The sequence below is a fragment of the Lissotriton helveticus genome, chromosome 1_2, assembly GCF_964261635.1.
Source record: "Lissotriton helveticus chromosome 1_2, aLisHel1.1, whole genome shotgun sequence".
NCBI lineage: Eukaryota > Metazoa > Chordata > Amphibia > Caudata > Salamandridae > Lissotriton > Lissotriton helveticus.
In genome coordinates this window covers 289189158-289210665 of record NC_136058.1, presented here as the reverse complement: position 1 = coordinate 289210665, position 21508 = coordinate 289189158, and the positions used below count along the sequence as shown (strand labels likewise).

General features: G+C 53.9%; 1 protein-coding gene across 4 annotated transcripts in view; it reads right to left on the bottom strand.

Annotated features, from left to right (window-relative positions):
• Nucleotides 1–21508, bottom strand: part of BTBD19 (BTB domain containing 19) — a 1311048-nt gene that overhangs the window by 944486 nt on the left and 345054 nt on the right. For all 4 annotated transcript variants that reach the window (XM_078671753.1, XM_078671755.1, XM_078671754.1 and 1 more), the window contains exon 3: nt 10585–10638. In XM_078671753.1, coding sequence (XP_078527879.1) covers nt 10585–10638 — 54 coding nt within the window. The remainder of the gene's footprint in view (nt 1–10584; nt 10639–21508) is intronic.

Here is a 21508-nt window from a genome sequence, read left to right as displayed (position 1 = left end):
CAATAAAATGTATTTAACTTAAGATATTAAGAGAAAAATTTAGCTTAAACGAAATAAGTAAAGAAATGAATGAGTAAATAAAGAAGATGCTGCAAAAACTATGCACAACCCAAGAAGGCCAGCTGGTCACGATGGAAGTCATTTAGAGTGACAAGCAGCAATCCACCAGCGACACACCTCTGACACAGACTAAGTACAGGGTGAGAAAACACTAAGAACACAGATTCAGAAATGGCTTATGCAAAGACAAACTTCTAAAACATTTGTGTTAGACGGGGACCCTGAGGGTCGGCCGGATACCGAGGGAGAGATCCCCGAGGGGGACCGTCTCCGGCGATCGTACAGACAAGTACCCTCCCTCCCCACAAACAGGCACCACACCAAGTCGAGTTCAAGGCTTTATATAAGGTTTTTAAGGCAAGGATATCAGCGATACAGGATAACTTGGACCCGGGGGTCCTCTCACTTCTAGTCTCTGTAGGGAAAGGGGGTAGCGGGACAGTCTTAGTACCGGATCGGTACAGGTGGTGGTAAAAGGCGAGCTCACAATCCTCGAGCTGGAGGGTTTGTGGATCGGGCCGCGGCAGCGCCAGCAGGCCAAGGTGATAGTCTCATAAAGCAGAGGGCCGCGGCAGCGCCAGCAGGCCAAGTCGATGGTTTCACGAGGCAGAGGGCCGCGGCAGCGCCAGCAGGCCAAGATGGTTTCACGAGGCAGAGGGCCGCGGCAGCGCCAGCAGGCCAAGACGATGGTTTCACGAGGCAGGGGGCCGCGGCAGCGCCAGCAGGCCAAGACGATGGTTTCACGAGGCAGAGGGCCGCGGCAGCGCCAGCAGGCCAAGACGATGGTTTCACGAGGCAGAGGGCCGCGGCAGCGCCAGCAGGCCAAGACGATGGTTTCACGAGGCAGAGGGCCGCGGCAGCGCCAGCAGGCCAAGTCACGGATGAGTTCTTCTCGGGTCTCTCGACTCCAGGATACAACTGCCTTCCTGGTCTGGTCCTGCCCCAGTTATAGGTCTGGTCCCCTTTGATGTCCGGACCCTCGCGCCTGGGGGCCGGGAGGTCCGGGATGAGGGAGTCGAGACACCCAGCAGGGGGGTGGAGCCAGCGCCCAGGCGGCCTGGGGTGATCGACACCTGGCGGAGGAGAGCCGTTGACGATTCCTTCTCCCATTGACTCGCCAAGTGGTCACTCTGCCTCCTGGGGGGAGGTTGGTGCCTCGATGTCGGGCCCGGCCGGGCCCAGGGTGAGGGTCGAGTTGAGGCCACGCGGCCTCGTGCTGCAGTGCCCCAAGATGGCGGCCGGGTCGATGTCGTGGGGTAGATGGTGACCCGGGCCAGCTGGGTCCGGAGCTGGTGTCTTGTAGTGGAGGGATTGCAGGGTACTTCGGGTGGTCGTTGGTGGACTCTGGCTGGGGATGCAGGGAGAGCCAGGGTCCTGGTCCCATTGCGGGGAGGGGGTACAGCTCGAACATGCGGCCTGTCCAACATGCGTCCCCCCCAGCTGAAGGCGGGGAGAGTCAGCCATCTTCCTGGGGACTCTCCTCGCTGAGGCGGAAAAAGCGTGACAGGCCGTCGGCGTTGGCGTGGTCCTGGCCTGGACGATGTTCCACCGTGAAGTCCATCCCCTGCAGGGAGATGGACCAGCGCAACAGCTTCGGGTTCTCCCCCCGCATTTGCATCAGCCATTGCAGGGGTCGGTGGTCTGTTTGCACCCGGAAGTGGGTGCCGAAGAGGTATGGCCGGAGCTTCTTGAGTGCCCAGACTACGGCGAAGGCCTCCCTCTCAATGGTGCTCCAGCGCTGTTCTCGGGGCAAGAGGCGTCTGCTGATGAAGACCACCGGATGGTCGACCCCTTCGGCGTTGAGTTGGGAGAGGACGGCCCCCACACCATGATCGGAGGCGTCCGTCTGCACAATGAATTCCCGGCTGTAGTCGGGAGCCTGGAGCACGGGGGCCGTGCACATGGCGGTCTTTAGCTTCTCGAAGGCTGATTGGCAGCCCGGGGTCCAGTTGACGGTTTTGGGGCTCTTTTTGGAGGTGAGCTCTGTGAGGGGCCCCACGATGCTGCCATAGTCCTTCACGAACCGCCGGTAGTATCCGGTGAGCCCCAGGAAGGCCCGGACCTCCGTTTGGCTCGTAGGGGGTTGCCAGGCCTGGATGGCAGCAATCTTGAGTTGGAGAGGGGCCACCAGCCCGCTTCCCACTTGGTGTCCCAGGTAGGTCACGGACCCTTGGCCAACTTGGCACTTGCTGGCCTTGATGGTGAGCCCGGCTTGCTGGAGGGCGAGTAGAACCTCCCGCAGGTGGCAGAGGTGGTCGGTCCACTGGTGGCTGTACACAGCAATGTCGTCCAGGTAGGCGGCGCTGAAGTCTTCCAGGCCCGCCAGTACCTGGTTTACCAGCCGTTGGAACGTTGCCGGGGCGTTTTTCATGCCGAAGGGCATGACTTTAAAGTGGTAGTGCCCGTCTGGGGTAGAGAAGGCGGATCGTTCTTGGGCCCTAGGGGTGAGGCCGATCTGCCAGTAGCCCGCTGTTAAGTCGAAGATGCTCAGGTAGCGGGCGGCCCCCATCCGGTCAATTAGCTCGTCTGCCCGGGGGATGGGATGAGCGTCGGTCCGGGTAACTGCATTCAGCCCTCGATAGTCCACGCAGAACCGGAGCTCAGGGGCAACGCCCGGGGCAGCTGCCTTGGGAACCAGGACGACTGGGCTCGCCCAGGGACTGTCTGAGGGTTCGATCACTCCTAGGGTCAGCATCTTGGACACCTCGGTCTGGATGCAGGCTCGTACCCGGTCTGGTACGCGGTATGCTCGGTGTCGAATAGGAGGGCTGTCCCCGGTGTCCACATCGTGGAGGCACCAGGGGGTGACTCCGGGGGTGAGGGAGAACAGGGAGGCGAACTGCCTCAGGAGCGTTTGGCAGTCTTGGCGTTGCTCCGGGGACAGGGCCTCGGAGAGCTGGACCCCTTCCACTGAGCCATCCTGCTCGAAGGCCCTCAGTAAGTCCGGAAGGGGTTCGGAGTCTTCTTCTGTCCCAGTATCGGTAGCCATTAGGAGGCTGAGTTCGGATCGCACAAAATGGGGTTTGAGCCTGTTGGCATGGAGGACCCGTAGGGGGTTCCGGGCAGTCTCCATGTCGATTAAATAGGTGACGGGCCCCTTGCGTTCGATTACCTTGAAGGGCCCGGACCATCTGTCTTGGAGGGCACAGGGCTCAACCGGGGACATCACCCAGACCTGTTGTCCAGGTTCGAACTCAATGGAGGACGTGTGCTGATCGTACCACCTCTTCATGTCCTCCTGACTGGCCTCGAGGTTGGCTTTGGTGGTGTCTCGGAACCGCCGGGTCTGGTTGCGGAGAGCCAGGAGATACCGGTAGATGTCCGGGGGAGTTTTCTGGGGAGGCTGCTCCCAACCTTCCTTGACTAGGCTGAGGGGGCCCCGGACGGGGTGTCCGTACAGTAGTTCAAAGGGGCTGAAGCCGAGGGACTTCTGCGGGACCTCCCGATAGGCAAACAGGAGGCATGGCAGCAGTACGTCCCACTGGCGTCGAAGGGGTTCTTCTAGACCCATAATCATCCCCTTGAGGGTGCGGTTGAATCTCTCGACCAGTCCGTTTCCTTGCGGGTGATAGGGGGTCGTGAATTTGTAGGTGACCCCGCATTGCTGCCAGAGGGACTTCATATATCTGGAGATAAAGTTCGTGCCCCTGTCACTGACGACCTCCCGGGGGAACCCCACCCGGGAGAAGATCCCCATCAGGGCCCGGCCCACCACGGGGGCCGTCACAGTCCGAAGAGGGATGGCCTCGGGATAGCGGGTGGCGTGGTCTACCAGGACCAGGATGAACCGGTGTCCTTGGGCTGTTCGAGGGTCGAGGGGCCCCACAATGTCTATTCCCACTCGTTCAAACGGGGTGGTGACGACAGGAAAGGGTTGTAATGGTGCTTTGATTTTTCGGCCACTTTTTCCGCTGGCCTGGCAGGTGGGGCAGGCCTTGCAGTGGTTGGTGACATCCTTCCGCATGTGGGGCCAGAAAAAATGGGTCACCAGGCGGTCGTAGGTTTTATCCTGCCCCAGGTGTCCGGCAAGGGGGACATCGTGGGCTAAGTTCAGGAGGAAGTCTCGGAAGCGAAGGGGCACCACCAGCACCCGACTGGCCCCTAGTTCTGCAATTTTCTGCTCGCTGTAGAGCAGGTCTTGGTCCCAGTAGATCCAGTGGGCCCCCGAGGTATCCCCGGTGCTCTGGGCCAGGGCTTGCTGCCGGAGTCCTTCGAGAGAAGGACAGGTTTGTTGCTCGGCCCGGAATTGTTCCTGCGTGGGGCCTCCCTCCTGCCGCCATTGTGCCAGGTCAGGGACGTCCCGAAGCTGGTCGGGTCCTTCTTCGGTTTGGGTCAAGGGAATGGCTTCTGGGGCGGCCTCCTCTGGGATGAGCGCGGGAGGAGGTTCTGGCCACTCGGGCTCTTCTGGGCTGGGGACCGCGCGGGCGGTCATGGACCGGGTCGTGACGCAGACCCATTCGGGGAGGCCAAGCATCCCCAGGTGCTCCCTCCGTTCGACAGCTGCCCAGGGAGAGCTTTCAAGGTCGTTTCCTAGGAGGCAGTCCACGGGGGCATCATCGCGGACAGTTACTTTTAACATCCCTGTTACTCCTCCCCACTCGAAGGGGACGCAGGCCATGTGGCATAGGCTTTCGGAGTTGTCGGCTGATCGAACAGGGCAAAGAATGTTCGGCAAGATTTGGTCTGGAGTGACGAGGTGGCGTCGGACCGCCGTTACACTGGCCCCGGTGTCGCGGAGGGCTTCCGCCCGGCGGTCATTGATGTTGACCCATTGACCGTACTTCTGTGTGTTGGCGGGAAGGGGGGCCCGCGGAATCATGTCTCTCTCCCCTAAGCAGACCAGTGCCATGGCGGCGGGTGCCCATTCAGAGGGATCGGTCTCGTATTCCTCTTGGTCTTCCGGGATTATTTCTTCCCCTAGGGCCGCCGCTGCAACTTGGCGGGGAGTAGTGTTCGGGTTCTTTGGGCAGTTGGGATCACTGGCGTAGTGGCCGGGTCGCTGGCACCTGTGGCACGTAATGTTGGCCCGGAAACCGGCCCGGACGGCAGGGCTTCCCCGGCCAACCGGGGTCGAGGGGTTTCTGGGGGGTGACGAGGGGCCGGGGTCTCTCCCCCGACCCTGACTTCCTCCTCCCCCTCGGGGGCGATACGATCTGGATACTTCGCTGGGTGCGCTCCGGCCAACTCGGGTGCTTTCCCACCGGTCGGCTTCGGCGGCGAGTTGTCGAGGGTCGGTTAGCTTGCTGTCCAGGAGGTGTTGCCGGAGCTCCACGAAGCAGTTGTTCGACAGGTGTTCCCATACGATAAGGTCAAAGAGTTGGTCGTAGGTGGTTACTTTGTTGCCCTTGATCCACCCCTCGAAGGCTCGGCTAAAAAAGTTCACGTACTCCACCCAAGTTGTACCCGGAATCCGTTTGCAGTCGCGGAACCGTTGGCGGTACATCTCAGGTGTGAGCCCGTATCGAGTGAGGAGGGCGGCCTTCATGTGGTCGTAGGAGGTCATCAGCTGGTCCGGGAGTTGCAGCAGGGCGTCCCGCCCTTCGTTGACAAACCTCCCCCATAATCCGGCTCCCCAATCGCTTCGGGGAATCCGGTGGGAGGTCATTGCCACCTCATAGGCTTTAAACCACTGCTGGATATCATCGTTCTTGTGGTATTCCCGGATGACATCTTTGGGGATGTGAACCTTGGGTTCGGTCGAGGCAGACGGGGTCGGTCGTTCGGGGAGCCCGAGGTCTTTATTCTGTTTCTGAATCTCCAGTGCTTTGAGATTGCGCTCATGTTCGTATTCTAGTCTCTTTTCCTCTAGCTCCCTCTGTCTTTGCTTGTCTTCCCGCTCTTCCCTGAGTCGTAAGTGTTCCAGGGTTATTTTTTGTTCTGCCAGCTTGAGTTCCCCATCCAAGCGAAGTCGGGCAAGTTCTAATTCGTGGAGTCTGGTTTTTTCTCTTTCTCGGATCTCTTCCAGGGAGAGATCCGTTCTTTCTTTAGTTGGTGCGGGGCTCGTTTCGGTTGTTTGTGTTCGGGGTACGGCCGTACCCGTTTCTGCCCAAGCTTCTAGGGCTCGTTTGAAGTCTTCCTTTGTGCTAAGACCTGTGGTTGGAAGTCCAAGTTCTATGCAATATTGCTTCAGTTCCCGGTGGTTGTAGTCTTCCAATTTTTCCATCTGAAATTTTTCCGTTGTTCCGCTCTCTATTGACATGGTTGTTGTGTGTGGTGGGGCGAGTGACTTTCTGTACGATTATGCGTAGGTTCGGATCCCGTCGCTGGCCACCAATGTTAGACGGGGACCCTGAGGGTCGGCCGGATACCGAGGGAGAGATCCCCGAGGGGGACCGTCTCCGGCGATCGTACAGACAAGTACCCTCCCTCCCCACAAACAGGCACCACACCAAGTCGAGTTCAAGGCTTTATATAAGGTTTTTAAGGCAAGGATATCAGCGATACAGGATAACTTGGACCCGGGGGTCCTCTCACTTCTAGTCTCTGTAGGGAAAGGGGGTAGCGGGACAGTCTTAGTACCGGATCGGTACAGGTGGTGGTAAAAGGCGAGCTCACAATCCTCGAGCTGGAGGGTCTGTGGATCGGGCCGCGGCAGCGCCAGCAGGCCAAGGTGATAGTCTCATAAAGCAGAGGGCCGCGGCAGCGCCAGCAGGCCAAGTCGATGGTTTCACGAGGCAGAGGGCCGCGGCAGCGCCAGCAGGCCAAGATGGTTTCACGAGGCAGAGGGCCGCGGCAGCGCCAGCAGGCCAAGACGATGGTTTCACGAGGCAGGGGGCCGCGGCAGCGCCAGCAGGCCAAGACGATGGTTTCACGAGGCAGAGGGCCGCGGCAGCGCCAGCAGGCCAAGACGATGGTTTCACGAGGCAGAGGGCCGCGGCAGCGCCAGCAGGCCAAGACGATGGTTTCACGAGGCAGAGGGCCGCGGCAGCGCCAGCAGGCCAAGTCACGGATGAGTTCTTCTCGGGTCTCTCGACTCCAGGATACAACTGCCTTCCTGGTCTGGTCCTGCCCCAGTTATAGGTCTGGTCCCCTTTGATGTCCGGACCCTCGCGCCTGGGGGCCGGGAGGTCCGGGATGAGGGAGTCCAGACACCCAGCAGGGGGGTGGAGCCAGCGCCCAGGCGGCCTGGGGTGATCGACACCTGGCGGAGGAGAGCCGTTGACGATTCCTTCTCCCATTGACTCGCCAAGTGGTCACTCTGCCTCCTGGGGGGAGGTTGGTGCCTCGATGTCGGGCCCGGCCGGGCCCAGGGTGAGGGTCGAGTTGAGGCCACGCGGCCTCGTGCTGCAGTGCCCCAAGATGGCGGCCGGGTCGATGTCGTGGAGTAGATGGTGACCCGGGCCAGCTGGGTCCGGAGCTGGTGTCTTGTAGTGGAGGGATTGCAGGGTACTTCGGGTGGTCGTTGGTGGACTCTGGCTGGGGATGCAGGGAGAGCCAGGGTCCTGGTCCCATTGCGGGGAGGGGGTACAGCTCGAACATGCGGCCTGTCCAACAATTTGGATTCATGCCCAAAAAGAAAACAAAAGACAAGCACTGGCAAAGCCAATAGATCTGACTCAATGTGCAGGAGCAGACGGAGCGGGCTATAGTAATCCCTCAGGCAGTTCAATGCAAGCACTTGAGTAGAGGCGGAAGGATACACCCAAACAGCCAATAGAATTGGGTGACAGTAGGCTGAATCAAGACGCGATCGACAAAGGCTTAAGCCAATACCAGAGGCTGGTCAAAGGAAACATGGTGCAAAGGGGTGTACCCAAAGCCGACTCTGGGTACGTGTAAGCAAATAGGTCTGTCTAACGGCTGCTCTGGCCAAACCCAGACCCAATAAAATCAGATTCGGGCACAAGCTCTCTTCTCAGAGTTTCTCAGAATTGAGTAGCTCAGTCAACACACAAGACGGGTACGGAGTTCAGGACTAACAAAAACACCGCAGAACTAAAGTGTGCTGCATCGTCTGTGCACAACATGCACCAGTTCACCAGTAAAACTCAATGCTCCCCTTTTAAAATCAGACATTTGAGCAGGAAAAATGGCATCCCTGTTGAACGGATGTGAGCGTTCTGAGGCTCTCTTTTCCAACCACTGTTCACCAGTGCAGAGACACAATAACAAGAAAACAACACAACAACCTGCTGTTTTACAGCACCTGCCTCGTGATATCAGTGCTCTAGGCCTGTTTCCCATCCTTGCACTTTTTCCTCCTCCCTGCAGTCATTCATCTTTCATCAGGTTCGACCTGCTGCAGGATCTCGGCTCCCGCGAGGTCTCGCGTTAGATGCGGACGGTTGGGCTACAGAAGCAGCACAACAGCACTAGTGCTGCTCCAGTGCAGCGCACAGGGTTAATTGAGAAAGCTAATGGCAGCTTCTGCTCACCACAAAAGCAGTCACTGCAATTGACTGCTAGTCGGAATGCCATCTCACATTTATTTATTAATAGCAAGAAACATTTCAACAAGAAAAGTTGTCCACAGTATCAGCTGCAGGGTACATGAGCAGTCTATCAGTCAGGGTGGAATAATATGGTGATGGTTATTTAGGTAATAGGAGGTGGAAGTTGGACGTAGACATGAGAACACACATTTTATATTCAATTTTTATTTTTTTGCAGTTTTATATGGCGCGAACTGGACCCGAAGGTAGGAGAGCGCTTTACATAGCACCAGTTGCATTACAGACGGACACATTCATTTTTGGTAGGCGCGGGGAGATTAAGTGATTTGCCCAGCTCCAAAGTCGGCAGCTCTGCACGTTAAGCCACATCCTCGCCCCTATATCTTGTATAAGTATTTACACAACCTGATGTCTTGAGACTGGTGAGGTTGGTGTGTGGAAACCAGTTAGGATTCACCTACCAAGGTCCCCCTCGAGAGTTCTGAAGGAGGTAAGCAGAGGTTTGGAGCACAAATCACCCAGAGGAGATTCCAGCGCAGGGGTCCGAGTAAACCAAAGAAGCAGAATCCACCGAGATAAAGGTTGGGCCATCTAGGTACAAGGTGCAAGGTATCTGCTGATGGGTGAGGTGTAGTATCTCAGGGGTTGCAAGACTAGCGTTGATAACTTCCAGAGATCCTTCGAAGACAGCCACCCGGCTTGTTGGCTATAGACCCACCCGTGAAGATATGAATAACTCGGCAGTGCGGAAGGAGAGCAATGGACTCCTTTTCTGAATATTCAGTCATTGCAATCCGGCTTCTGTGGTTGTGTCACGAATGAATGTTTCCAAGTACTTGAGAGAGAGCCCAGGTGTACTCTGAACTCTTCTGGCTGAGGGTGGGCGCCATACTTTGGCAGAAAATATAAGATCAAAGGAAGCTGTCACCGTCTACCTTTCCTTCAGTCAGTTGTACTGTGGATATGAAGTTATAGTGAAACAATGGCGTCTCTTGCTATTTTTCCTTCATTTTAATGATGAGAATGCATTAGTGGCCCTGTGCGATTCCTTGTCTATTCAGCAGGTTGGCCCAGCACAGCAGCACCTCAGAAACAGATGCAGGTGAGAGCGGGAGGGACTCCGCCAGCCTCAGGTTGGTCTCTGTCGGGCTCTAGGCCAGGACAGAAGAACCGGCCAGAGGAATTCCTCCACAGCCATCCTGAAAAAGACCCTTTGATCGGCTTTCTGCAGGGGGTGTTGTGTAGGGGCACTTGTTTTAAGAAGGCTCATTAAAAAATCAGTTGGTGGCTCCCAAATCTGGAAGACTTGCTAGAATAGGAGGAGACGTAGGCTTGATGTGCTCTGAGCACCTTCACATTTTGCAGCAGATCAAAGCCAGCTTTCCACACTCATGAGCCGTTTTCACAGCCCAAAAAACATTTTCCAAAACCCTATTTGCAAGTCTTGCTAGTACAAGCTTGTCGGACACACAAATTGTACGTAGACTTGGTGTAGAAACATGACCTAGAAGACTGCCCCAGCCCCTGGCCTGCCCACTTCCTCCCTGCTCTTTACCCATAGGGAGTACGCGGTCTCAGGTCAACTGTGTTCCCCTCGCACACTCAGGACTGTTGGTCCCTTGTTTCTGTGCCGGGTTAGTAGGCGAGTCCGTTTGTTATAATCTCCAAGGTGAGGTTCTAAATGTTGCTCTTGTTGCTTTGCTTTGAGTTAATCAAACAGGAATGTACCTTGAATGTTTGGAAGTATTACTACTTCCGTGATTTGTCTAAGTCGCCACATGTACTACCTGTGCTCTGTCCTTGCATGCCCAGCTGGAGGGCTTTCAACAGCGGTGAATAAGAACCCGCTCATAGCATTGCCTCTGTTCCCCAGACTGCCTTCTCACCACAGTTTAGAGTTACCTGGCGCAGGTGTGTGGCCACATGTCAGCCACATTAGGGAATTCTCGTCTCTGGCTCAGTGAATCTGCCAACACCCTCCTCCTTTTCGAGCTCCACACCTTCAGGCAGGGGAGACAGATTCCCAGTATATACATTTCTCAGCTCGCGTCACTAGGCCCCAGCAGACACGGAGACACATACTTAGCCAACGAGATCATGGCACAGCCTGTGGGCACATGCCACGCCTTACCTTTCTCAGGTCTTCTAAGCCATACTCCAGCGCTGACGTCAGAACCTCCAGGGCCTGAGGAGAAAACAAGGAACAGAAAACACAATAGTTCAACAGGGCCTTGTGGTGAAAGGGAAATCCGTTCAAAACCAAAGATTAAATGTGTGGGAATCAAAAATGACTTTCTCAGATCAACACAAAACCGAAGCACAGAGCCAATGTGTGGGAACCAGGAAGAGCTCATAGCATGGCCGCTCCGGAAGCAAACTATGGTGAATAGAGGCCACTGTTTCATGCAACAAAGCCCACCCAAGGGAGCTACGGTTTGATGAAACAAACACCTATTGGTGGACAGGGGTGTGCAACAGGTTCAGGAACAGACCACGCCTGACTATGGTAACACAATAGGTGGGAGCATTAGAACAACTGGACAAAGACAAACTTGGGCAGTGATACAAAGGCGTATAGTAATATTAACATTCTTGTGCCAGAAATACATTTAAACAATACAATCAAACAGGAGGAAGTGAAAAATAATATTTGTGGGAAAACTATACAACTCTATAAGAACAAGAATTGTGTCTCAGTGATATTTTTGTACAAAAAGCAAGCATGGGCTGGTGAAAGTAGTATAACAATGATCAGTCAGTGATACAACTGTGTAATATCAATTGTGGGTCAGAGATGCACTGAGTATAGAACAGCAGCATGTGTGGGAGACTGATACCACAATTATACAAGTACAGCTTTTGCAACTGTTGCATAACAGCAGGAAGCAGGGCAGTGAAACAACGATTGTTTAATAATACCTTTAGCGGTACAATAATACAATGTTTCTATGACAACACCAGCTGCGAGGCAGTGTTACTACCTATTGATAAGAACCCCAGTTCTAAGGCAGCGCTATCATAACTTTTAACAGCAAACATGGTATAATGTCTGCAAAACAGCAACAATTGTGTAGAAAGTATAACACAGTGTAACACCACCAATAACGTGGTAGTGAACCAATCATTTTTATGACATCCTCCTGCATGGGGCAGTGATACACAGCCACCTTGTATGGGACAGTGGTACAACAACTGTACAATAACACCAGCTCTGACCCAGCGATACAATAAGACAGGTGTGCACGGAGCTATCATAAGAAAACCAACTTGCAATATCAATTATGGGACATTCCATACTAATTTTGTTAATAACACACGTTTTGCCTCATTCTGAACTGTGGAACAGTTTGTCTGGCCGTGGCTGTTGTCTTCATCAGAACGAAACACTTGTCAGGGCTGTAATTGTTCATATCTGCTGGTCTTTGGTGGCACTTTCTTAATCTAGTGGCTCTAATCTTGCTCCTGGAATGTGTTTTAGTGAATATTATTTACTGGCTGAGATGTGTGCTTTTCCCCATGCAATGCTTAAAGGCTTTGCCAGAATAGAGACATCTAAGTGGGCTACAGAGAGTGTCCCTGGTGGGATGATGTATGTCACATGCTATGGGTTATCTAAAGTGGGAGCCTCCCAGAACCTTATAAGATGGTTTCCATAAACAAATGCAGACAAGCTTTGTCCCCAGGCCCTAACAGCCTGCATCATTGGTAAAGCATGCTATATTTAAACCACTTAACATAACTTATGCATCATCTTAAGGTTTTCGTCAGTTTACGTGTAATGCGCACACGGTCTGCAGACGTCACAAGCTCTTCATTCCAAGCACGTGCAGGTTTTTTACACACAAACCAACCCCTTTTGCGGATGTAGGTTACTATCAATGCTTCAGCTCGTGCTGAGGGATGGAGGAGATCTTCAACAGCACTTATATTTAGGGACCTGGAAGTACACCTTTTATCGGCTTTGAGGTAGAGAAAGATAACAAGAAGGAGGAGAAAAAGAACTAACAAGCGTACGCCAGGTAGTGAATGGTGGTGGGAGAAAGAGGCATGAGCTGGGAGAAAGAGGCACAAGGTGGGAGAAAGAGGCATTAGCTGGGAAAACGAGGCACGAGGTGGGAAAACGAGGCACGAGGTGGGAGAAAGAGGCACGAGGGGGGAGAAAGAGGCATTGAGGTGGGAGAAAGAGGCATTGAGGTGGGAGAAAGAGGCATTGAGGTGGGAGAAAGAGGAATTGAGCTGGGAGAAAGGGGCACGAGGTGGGAGAAAGAGGCATGAGGTGGGAGAAAGAGGCATTGAGCTAGGATAAAGAGGCATTGAGCTAGGATAAAGAGGCACGAGGTGGGAGAAAGAGGCATTGAGCTGGGAGAATGAGGCATTGAGGTGGGAGAAAGAGGCATTGAGGTGGGAGAAAGAGGCATTGAGCTGGGAGAAAGAGGCATTGAGCTGGGAGAAAGGCATTGAGGTGGTAGAAAGAGGCATTGAGGTGGGAGAAAGAGCATTGGGGTGGGAGAAAGAGGCATTGGGGTGGGAGAAAGAGGCACGGGGTGGGAGAAAGAGGCACGAGGTGGGAGAAAGAGGCACTGGGGTGGGAGAAAGAGGCATTGGGGTGGGAGAAAGAGGCATTGAGGTGAGAGAAAGAGGCATTGAGGTGGGAGAAAGAGGCATTGAGGTGGGAGAAAGAGGTATTGAGGTGGGAGAAAGAGGCATTGAGGTGGGAGAAAGAGGCACAAGGTGGAATAAAGAGGCACAAGGTGGAATAAAGAGGCACAAGGTGGAATAAAGAGGCAAAAGGTGGAATAAAGAGGCACAAGGTGGAATAAAGAGGCACAAGGTGGGAGAAAGAGGCACGAGGTGGGAGAAAGAGGCACGAGGTGGGAGAAAGAGGCACGAGGTGGGAGAAAGAGGCATTGAGGTGGGAGAAAGAGGCATTGAGGTGGGAGAAAGAGGCATTGAGGTGGGAGAAAGAGGCACGAGGTGGGAGAAAGAGGCACGAGGTGGGATAAAGAGGAACAAGGTGGGAGAAAGAGGCACAAGGTGGGAGAAAGAGGCATTGAGGTGGGAGAAAGAGGCACGAGGTGGGAGAAAGAGGCACGAGGTGGGATAAAGAGGAACAAGGTGGGAGAAAGAGGCACAAGGTGGGAGAAAGAGGCATTAGCTGGGAAAACGAGGCACGAGGTGGGAAAACGAGGCACGAGGTGGGAGAAAGAGGCACGAGGGGGGAGAAAGAGGCATTGAGGTGGGAGAAAGAGGCATTGAGGTGGGAGAAAGGCATTGAGGTGGGAGAAAGAGGCATTGGAGTGGGAGAAAGAGGCATTAGCTGGGAGAAAGAGGCATGAGGTGGGAGAAAGAGGCATTGAGGTGGGAGAAAGGCACGAGGTGGGATAAAGAGGCACAAGGTGGGAGAAAGTGGCACAAGGTGGGAGAAAGAGGCACAAGGTGGGAGAAAGAGGCACAAGGTGGGAGAAAGAGGCACAAGGTGGGAGAAAGAGGCATTAGCTGGGAGAAAGAGGCACAAGGTGGGAGAAAGAGGCATTGAGGTGGGAGAAAGAAGCACGAGGTGGGAGAAAGAAGCACGAGGTGGGAGAAAGAGGTGGGAGAAAGAGGCATTGAGGTTGGAGAAAGAGGCATTGAGGTGGGATAAAGAGGCATTGAGGTGGGAGAAAGAGGCACAAGGTGGGAGAAAGAGGAATTGAGGTGGGAGAAAGAGGCATCGAGGTGGGAGAAAGAGGCATTAGCCGGGAGAAAGAGGCACTGAGGTGAGAGAAAGAGGCATGAGGTGGGAGAAAGAGGCATTGGGGTGGGAGAAAGAGGCATTGGGGTGGGAGAAAGAGGCATTGGGGTGGGAGCAAGAGGCATTGGGGTGGGAGAAAGAGGCACGAGGTGGGAGAAAGAGGCACGAGGGGGGAGAAAGAGGCATTGAGGTGGGAGAAAGAGGCATTGGGGTGGGATAAAGAGGCACAAGGTGGGAAAAAGAGGCACAAGGTGGGATAAAGAGGCACGAGGTGGGAGAAAGGCACGAGGTGGGAGAAAGAGGCACGAGGTGGGAGAAAGAGGCACAATGGTAAGAGAAAGCGGTACTGTGGTGGGATAAAGAGGCACGAGGTGGGATAAAGAGGCACGAGGTGGGATAAAGAGGCACTGGGTGGGAGAAAGCGGCATAGAGGTGGGAGAAAGAGGCACGAGCTGGAGCCTGGGAGAAAGAGGCACGAGCCTGGGAGAAAGAGGCACGAGGTGGGACGAGACAAGATGGGGCACATTCAGGGAGGTATGGCCGTGGGCGCCGAGGTGGGAGAAAGAGGCATGAGGTGGGAAAAAGGGGAACGAGGTGGGAGAAAAAGGCACTTGGTGGGGGAAAGAGGCATGAGGTGGGAGAAAGGCACGAGGAGGGAAAAAAGGCGCGAGGTAGGAGAAAGAGGCATGTGGTGGGAGAAAGAGGTATGAGGTGGGAAAAAGAGGCATGAGGTGGGAAAAAAAGGCATGAGGTGGGAAAAAAAGGCATGAGGTGGGGAAAAGAGGCATGAGGTGGGAAAAAGAGGCATGAGGTGGGAAAAAAGAGGCATGAGGTGGGAGAAATAGGCACGAGGCGGGAGAAAGATGCACAAAGCGGGAGAAAAAGGCACGAGGTGGAATCAAAAAGGCAGAGGAGAACAAAAAGGGGGAGAAAAAGAACCATCAAGCGTAAGACAGGTAGTGTAGGGTGGTGGGAGAAAGAGGCATTGAATTGGGAGAAAGAGGCATTGAGTTGGGAGAAAGAGGCATTGAGGTGGGAGAAAGAGGCATTGAGGTGGGAGAAAGAGGCATTGAGTTGGGAGAAAGAGGCATTGAGTTGGGAGAAAGAGGCATTGAGGTGGGAGAAAGAGGCATGAGGTGGGAGAAAGAGGCATGCGGTGGTAGAAAGAGGCATGCGGTGGGAGAAAGAGGCATGAGGTGGGAGAAAGAGGCATGAGGTGGGAGAAAGAGGCATTGATGTGGGAGAAAGAGAAACTGATGTGGGAGATACACTGATGTGGGAGAAAGAGGCATGAGGTGAGAGAAAGAGGCATGAGGTTAGAGAAAGAGGCACAAGGTGGGAGAAAGAGTCACAAGGTGGGAGAAAGAGGCACAAGGTGGGAGAAAGAGGCATGAGGTGGGAGACAGGCATGAGCTGGGAGAAAGAGGCATGAGGTGGGAGACAGAGGCATGAGCTGGGAGAATGGGGCATGAGGTGGGAAAAAGAGGCATGAGGTGGGAGAAATAGGCACGAGGTGGGAGAAAGATGCACGAGGCGGGAGAAAAAGGCATGAGGGGGAATCAAAAAGTCAGAAAAAGAGAACAAAAAAGGAGGAGAAAAAGAACCATCAAGCGTAAGACAGGTAGTGTAGGGTGGTGGGAGATAGAGGCATTGAGTTGGGAGAAAGAGGCATAGAGGTGGGAGAAAGAGACATTGATGTGGGAGAAAGAGGCATGAGGTGAGAAAAAGAGGTACGAGGTGGGAGAAAGGCACGAGGTGGGAGAAAGGCACGAGGAGGGAAAAAGTGGCTCGAGGTGGGAGAAAGAGGCTCGAGGTGGGAGAAAGAGGCTCGAGGTGGGAGAAAGAGGCACGAGGAGGGAAAAAGTGGCTCGAGGTGGGAGAAAGAGGCTCGAGGTGGGAGAAAGAGGCATGAGGTGGGAGAAAAAGGCACGAGGTGGCAGAAATAATTACGAGGTGCCAGACAAAGTCATGAGGTGTGAGAAAGAGGCCTCTTTGATGGGCTCACTCAGATGCAAGGACTAGTAAATACGGTACCGGCAGCAGGCCCACTGACACTGGGAACCTACAGAGAGAGGATCACTCTGATGCAAGGACCGGTAAATACGGTACCGGCAGCAGGCCCACTGACACAGGGAACCTACAGAGAGGGGATCACTCTGATGCAAGGACCGGTAAATACGGTACCGGCAGCAGGCCCACTGACACGGGGAACCTACAGAGAGGGGCTCACTCTGATGCGAGGACCAGAAAATACGGTACAGGCAGCAGGCCCCCTGACACATGGAAGCTACAGAGAGGGGCTCACTCTAATGCGAGGACCAGAAAATACGGTACAGGCAGCAGGCCCCCTGACACAGGAAGCTACAGAGAGGGGATCACTCTGATGCAAGGACCAGTAAATACGGTACAGGCAGCAGGCCCCCTGACACAAGGAAGCTACAGAGAGGGGATAACTCTAATGCAAGGGCCAGAAAATACGGTACAGGCAGCAGGCCCCCTGCGACATGGAAGCTACAGAGAGGGGATCACTCTGATGCAAGGACCGGTAAATACGGTACAGGCAGCGGGCCCCCTGACACATGGAAGCTACAGAGAGGGGCTCACTCTGATGCAAGGACCGGTAAATACGGAACCGGCAGCAGGCCCACTGACACATGGAACCTACAGAGAAGGGATCACTCTGATGCAAGGACCGGTAAATACGGTACCGGCAGCAGGCCCGCTGACACAAGGAAGCTACAGAGACGGGCTCACTCTGATGCAAGGACCGGTAAATACGGTACCGGCAGCGGCCCCCTGACACAAGGAACCTACAGAGAGGGGCTCACTCTGATGCAAGGACCGGTAAATACGGTACCGGCGGCCGCCCCCTGACACATGGAAGCTACAGAGAGGGGCTCACTCTGATGCAAGGACCGATAAATACGGTACCGGCAGCAGGCCCACTGGCACAGGGGACCTACAGAGAGGGGATCACTCTGATGCAAGGACCGGTAAATACGGTACCGGCAGCAGGCCCACTGACACTGGGAACCTACAGAGAGAGGATCACTCTGATGCAAGGACCGGTAAATACGGTACCGGCAGCAGGCCCACTGACACAGGGAACCTACAGAGAGGGGATCACTCTGATGCAAGGACCGGTAAATACGGTACCGGCAGCAGGCCCACTGACACGGGGAACCTACAGAGAGGGGCTCACTCTGATGCGAGGACCAGAAAATACGGTACAGGCAGCAGGCCCCCTGACACAGGAAGCTACAGAGAGGGGATCACTCTGATGCAAGGGCCAGAAAATACGGTACAGGCAGCAGGCCCCCTGACACAGGAAGCTACAGAGATGGGATCACTCTGATGCAAGGGCCAGAAAATACGGTACAGGCAGCAGGGCCCCTGACACATGGAAGCTACAGAGAGGGGATCACTCTTTATTTATTTTATTTATTTATTTATGCATTTTTATATAGCGCGGACTTTACCCGAAGGCGTCAGAGCGCTTCACAATTTGGAACAGAAATGAAACATAATGAGAAACATTACACAAGAACAGATTACAAAAGCATACGTTACGTTACATAAGGTAATAGTGACAATTGTGAGCAATCAAAATACATGAGGTAGTAAAAATTGTGAGCAACCAAAATACATGAGGTAGTAAAAAGTGCACAAGAGGAAAAAGTGACAGGTGTGCAGTTACAAGAGAAAACGAAGTATAATTTGAGGTATAATACTGCAAAAGGTGCTAGACACACAGGCACAAAAACAAGTGTTACGTAGGCAAAGGTGGCACTTGTGCAAGTATCAAAGGTAAAAACATGTGAGAGGTAGCAAACCGTGTGATACAAGGGTAAAGTGGTGTGTGCATGTTACAAAAGGGCACCAAACACAAGTACATGGAAAATACTGCAAAAAGGCAGACACTCCAACCACAATAACACAATTGGAAGGCACTTCCAGGGTCATGGAAAGTAGAAATTTTCAGTAGTGGGAAGTCTTCCTCCAATAACATGAGGACGTGAATTACTTTTGGAGGTGTCTCTGGAGGAGGAGTACTTTGAGGTCCCTTTTGAAGGCCTGGGAGGAGGCGGTGGTCCGGAGCTGAGGCGGAAAAGAGTTCCAGATTCTCACTGCGTTGCCAGAAAAGGATTGGGCCATTGTTCTCTCCTTCTTGAAAGTGGGAGGTTCAAGCAGTAGATTCTCCGCATTGCGTGAAGGACTAGAGCCTCCAGAGAGTTTCAGTTTATTCGCTAGGTAGCGAGGAGAGGAGGAGTGCAAGGCTTTGTGGGTGATACAAGCGGTCTTGTAGATATCTCTAGCCTCGAAGGGAAGCCAGCGGAGGGTGGATAACATCGGTGTGATGTGATCGCTTCTTTTGGCCCCATCAATGAAGCGAGCTGCTGAATGGAAAACAGACTTAAGTGGGGACAGGTGAGATTTGGGGAGGCCAGTAAGAAGAGAATTGCAGTAGTCTAGTCTGGAGAGGACCAGCGATTGCACCAAGGTTATAAGGTCCTGCTCCGGGAAGAAGCGTCGGATTCCCCAAAGAAGGCGCAGTTGGTAACGAGCAGATTTTGTAATAGAATTGATGTGGGGAGTTAGATTGAGTTTTTTGTCTAGAATGACACCAAGGGATTTTGCGCTGTCGACAATGATGGGTTTATTGTTTAGTAGATTCATCTGATCCATCCATGATTGAACCGGGGGAGGCGAGAGAGAGGAGGAGAAGAGGAGGAATTCAGTTTTGGAGGGATTCAGAATCAATTGATGAGTTGCCATCCAGTTTTGGATGGAGTCAAGAGTAGAGCTTAGGATGGAGAGATCATGAGTGGAGGCAACCTTGAGATAGAGTTGAGTGTCGTCTGCATAGAGATGATAGTGAATCCCGGATTTGCTTAGGAGATTTCCCAGTGGTTCTAAGTAGAGATTGAACAAAGTGGGTGCAAGTATAGAGCCTTGGGGAACACCTTGACCCACCGCCACAGGAGGAGAAAGACTGTTCGCTATTTTGATCATTCGAGATCTGTCAGAGAGGAAGGATGCAAACCATTTAAGCACAGTGCCCTCCATGCCCATTCTCTGTTGAAGGATATTGAGGAGGGTGTTGTGATTGACAGTGTCAAAGGCTGCAGAAAGGTCAAGGAGATGCAAGGACCGGTAAATACGGTACCGGCAGCAGGCCCACTGACACGGGGAACCTACAGAGAGGGGCTCACTCTGATGCAAGGACCGGTAAGTACGGTACCGGCAGCAGGCCCCCTGACACAAGGAAGCTACAGAGAGGGGCTCACTCTGATGCAAGGACCAGTAAATACGGTACAGGCAGCAGGCCCAATGACACAAGGAAGCTACAGAGAGGGGATCACTCTGATGCAAGGACCTGGAAATAGGGTACAGGCAGCAGGCCCGCTGACACAGGGAAGCTACAGAGAGGGGCTCACTCTGATGCAAGGGCCAGAAAATAGGGTACACGGACACAGGGAAGCTACAGAGAGGGGTTCACTCTGATGCAAGGACCAGTAAATACGGTACAGGCAGCAGGCCCCCTGACACAAGGAAGCTACAGAGAGGGGATCACTCTGATGCAAGGGCCAGAAAATACGGTACAGGCAGCAGGCCCACTGACACATGGAAGCTACAGAGAGGGGCTCACTCTGATGCAAGGACCAGTAAATACGGTACAGGCAGCAGGCCCCCTGACACAAGGAAGCTACAGAGAGGGGCTCACTCTGATGCAAGGACCAGTAAATACGGTACAGGCAGCAGGCCCAATGACACATGGAAGCTACAGAGAGGGGCTCACTCTGAGGCAAGGACTAGTAAATACGGTACAGGCAGCAGGCCCCCTGACACAAGGAAGCTACAGAGAGGGGCTCACTCTGATGCAAGGACCAGTAAATATGGTACACGGACACAGGGAAGCTACAGAGAGGGGTTCACTCTGATGCAAGGACCAGTAAATACGGTACAGGCAGCAGGCCCACTGACACAAGGAAGCTACAGAGAGGGGATCACTCTGATGCAAGGGCCAGAAAATACGGTACAGGCAGCAGGCCCCCTGACACAAGGAAGCTACAGAGAGGGGCTCACTCTGATGCAAGGACCAGTAAATATGGTACACGGACACAGGGAAGCTACAGAGAGGGGTTCACTCTGATGCAAGGACCAGTAAATACGGTACAGGCAGCAGGCCCCCTGACACAAGGAAGCTACAGAGAGGGGCTCACTCTGATGCAAGGACCAGTAAATACGGTCAGGCAGCAGGCCCACTGACACAAGGAAGCTACAGAGAGGGGATCACTCTGATGCAAGGACTAGTAAATACGGTACAGGCAGCAGGCCCACTGACACATGGAAGCTACAGAGGGGCTCACTCTGATGCAAGGACCAGTAAATACGGTACAGGCAGCAGGCCCCCTGACACAAGGAAGCTACAGAGAGGGGCTCACTCTGATGCAAGGACCAGTAAATACGGTACAGGCAGCAGGCCCAATGACACATGGAAGCTACAGAGAGGGGCTCACTCTGAGGCAAGGACTAGTAAATACGGTACAGGCAGCAGGCCCCCTGACACAAGGAAGCTACAGAGAGGGGCTCACTCTGATGCAAGGACCAGTAAATATGGTACACGGACACAGGGAAGCTACAGAGAGGGGTTCACTCTGATGCAAGGACCAGTAAATACGGTACAGGCAGCAGGCCCACTGACACAAGGAAGCTACAGAGAGGGGATCACTCTGATGCAAGGGCCAGAAAATACGGTACAGGCAGCAGGCCCCCTGACACAAGGAAGCTACAGAGAGGGGCTCACTCTGATGCAAGGACCAGTAAATATGGTACACGGACACAGGGAAGCTACAGAGAGGGGTTCACTCTGATGCAAGGACCAGTAAATACGGTACAGGCAGCAGGCCCCCTGACACAAGGAAGCTACAGAGAGGGGCTCACTCTGATGCAAGGACCAGTAAATACGGTCAGGCAGCAGGCCCACTGACACAAGGAAGCTACAGAGAGGGGATCACTCTGATGCAAGGACTAGTAAATACGGTACAGGCAGCAGGCCCACTGACACATGGAAGCTACAGAGGGGCTCACTCTGATGCAAGGACCAGTAAATACGGTACAGGCAGCAGGCCCCCTGACACAAGGAAGCTACAGAGAGGGGCTCACTCTGATGCAAGGACCAGTAAATACGGTACAGGCAGCAGGCCCCCTGACACAAGGAAGCTACAGAGAGGGGCTCACTCTGATGCAAGGAACGGTAAATACGGTACAGGCAGCAGGCCCACTGACACATGGAAGCTACAGAGGGGCTCACTCTGATGCA